Here is a 1,420-nt window from a genome sequence, read left to right on the forward strand (position 1 = left end):
GCATAGCCCAAAAAACCCACAGATGCCAGCCATGAAAGCCTTCGACTTCACATTTATCCCTTACGTTGTCAATCTGCTGCTTACATATTTGACCCTTGCTATGCTGTGCAAACTTTACAGCGCTCTATAAATAAATGTTAATATTAACAACAACAACGATGATGATAATAATAATACTAATAATATAAGGCATAAAGTCTCCTAGAACAAGGTCACATAATAGCTGGAACAAACCCACAGGAAATTATGTGAAGGGGTCCAGGGATGGCCTTGCTCTGCTGGGGGCTGTAGGTGTGGCAATGGCTATCATGGCTATGGCAGTGGGGCACACTCCCTCAATGGAGAGTGGTGGGCTCTCCTTCCTTGGAGGTCTTTAAGCAGAGGCTGGATGGCCATCTGTCAATGGGGATGCTTTGATGGGGAGTTCCTGCATGGCAGAATGGGGTTGGGTTGGATGGCTCTTGCGGTCTCTTCCAACTCTATGATGGCTGTGTCTATGGCGATGGGTATGGCTCTAGGTATGATGGCTATGTCTGTGTCCATGGCCCTGGGGCCAAGGCCTGCCCTCCTACATACATGCCGAGGTCGCTGTAGGTGTTGTAGAACTCCATGTGGTTGCAGGCCTGGATCCACCCGACCACCCAGGTGTGCCTGCGGGCGATGGGCGGCATGAGGACGCGGGCGGCGGCGCGGAAGTAGGGCGTGCGGTAGCGGAGGACGATGGGCGAGCTCTCCTCGATGGCCGTGGCCCCGGGCTCGATGCAGGCCGAGACGTCGTAGACCACGATGTTCTCCCGCCGCACCCGCGCCTTGCACGCCGCCACGCTCTGCAGGCACCCCATGGCTCCCCCGAGGAACCATCGCCCCCGCCGCCTCCCCTACCGGAGGGACCCCGCCGCCACCAGGCCTCCGCCCCGGAGCAGGAGCAAGGCAGCCAAGGCGGCAGGAGCAGGAACAAGGTGCCCCAGCCCCATGGATGCTCTCTCTCGCTCTCTCTCTCTCTCTGGGTGTGCGCCTGCGTAGACTGCGAGCGAGTGTCCGCAGGGAATGGCGCGGGGAGTGGGGGAGAAGAAGGGCTCGCTCTGCCTCTGCATGCAGGCACACTCGACAGGTAACCCGGTTTGGGACCGCTTTAACTCGTTCTACGGCTCTTTGCTGTGGAATTCTGGGAGTTGGAGTTTGTTGTGGGCCCAGAGCGGAGCTCCCAGAATTCCACAGCAAAGAGCCAAATAGTCCCTCCATTAATACTGTCTGTCAGGTTTGCTTTGATTGAGAGTTCCTGCATGGCAGAATGGGGGTGGACTGGATGGCCCTTGGGACCTCTCCCAACTCTAGGATCCTCTCTAGGAATCTCTAGGTCCTCCGGCGCAACTCTATGGTCCACAGCTACCAGACATTGGCCATAGAGATATGCCGCAGG

General features: G+C 57.0%; 1 protein-coding gene across 1 annotated transcript; it reads right to left on the minus strand.

Moving 5' to 3' along the window:
- Positions 1-21: 21 nt before the first annotated feature.
- On the minus strand, positions 22-1,059 carry LOC121918157 (protein FAM78B-like). The gene has a single exon (XM_042444252.1). The coding sequence runs from the start codon at positions 840-842 to the stop codon at positions 528-530; it is 315 nt and encodes a 104-aa protein (XP_042300186.1). The 5' UTR covers positions 843-1,059; the 3' UTR covers positions 22-527.
- Between the last annotated feature and the right edge of the window lie 361 nt (positions 1,060-1,420).

This window comes from Sceloporus undulatus, unplaced genomic scaffold (assembly GCF_019175285.1).
Source record: "Sceloporus undulatus isolate JIND9_A2432 ecotype Alabama unplaced genomic scaffold, SceUnd_v1.1 scaffold_5204, whole genome shotgun sequence".
In the NCBI taxonomy this organism is placed as follows: domain Eukaryota; kingdom Metazoa; phylum Chordata; class Lepidosauria; order Squamata; family Phrynosomatidae; genus Sceloporus; species Sceloporus undulatus.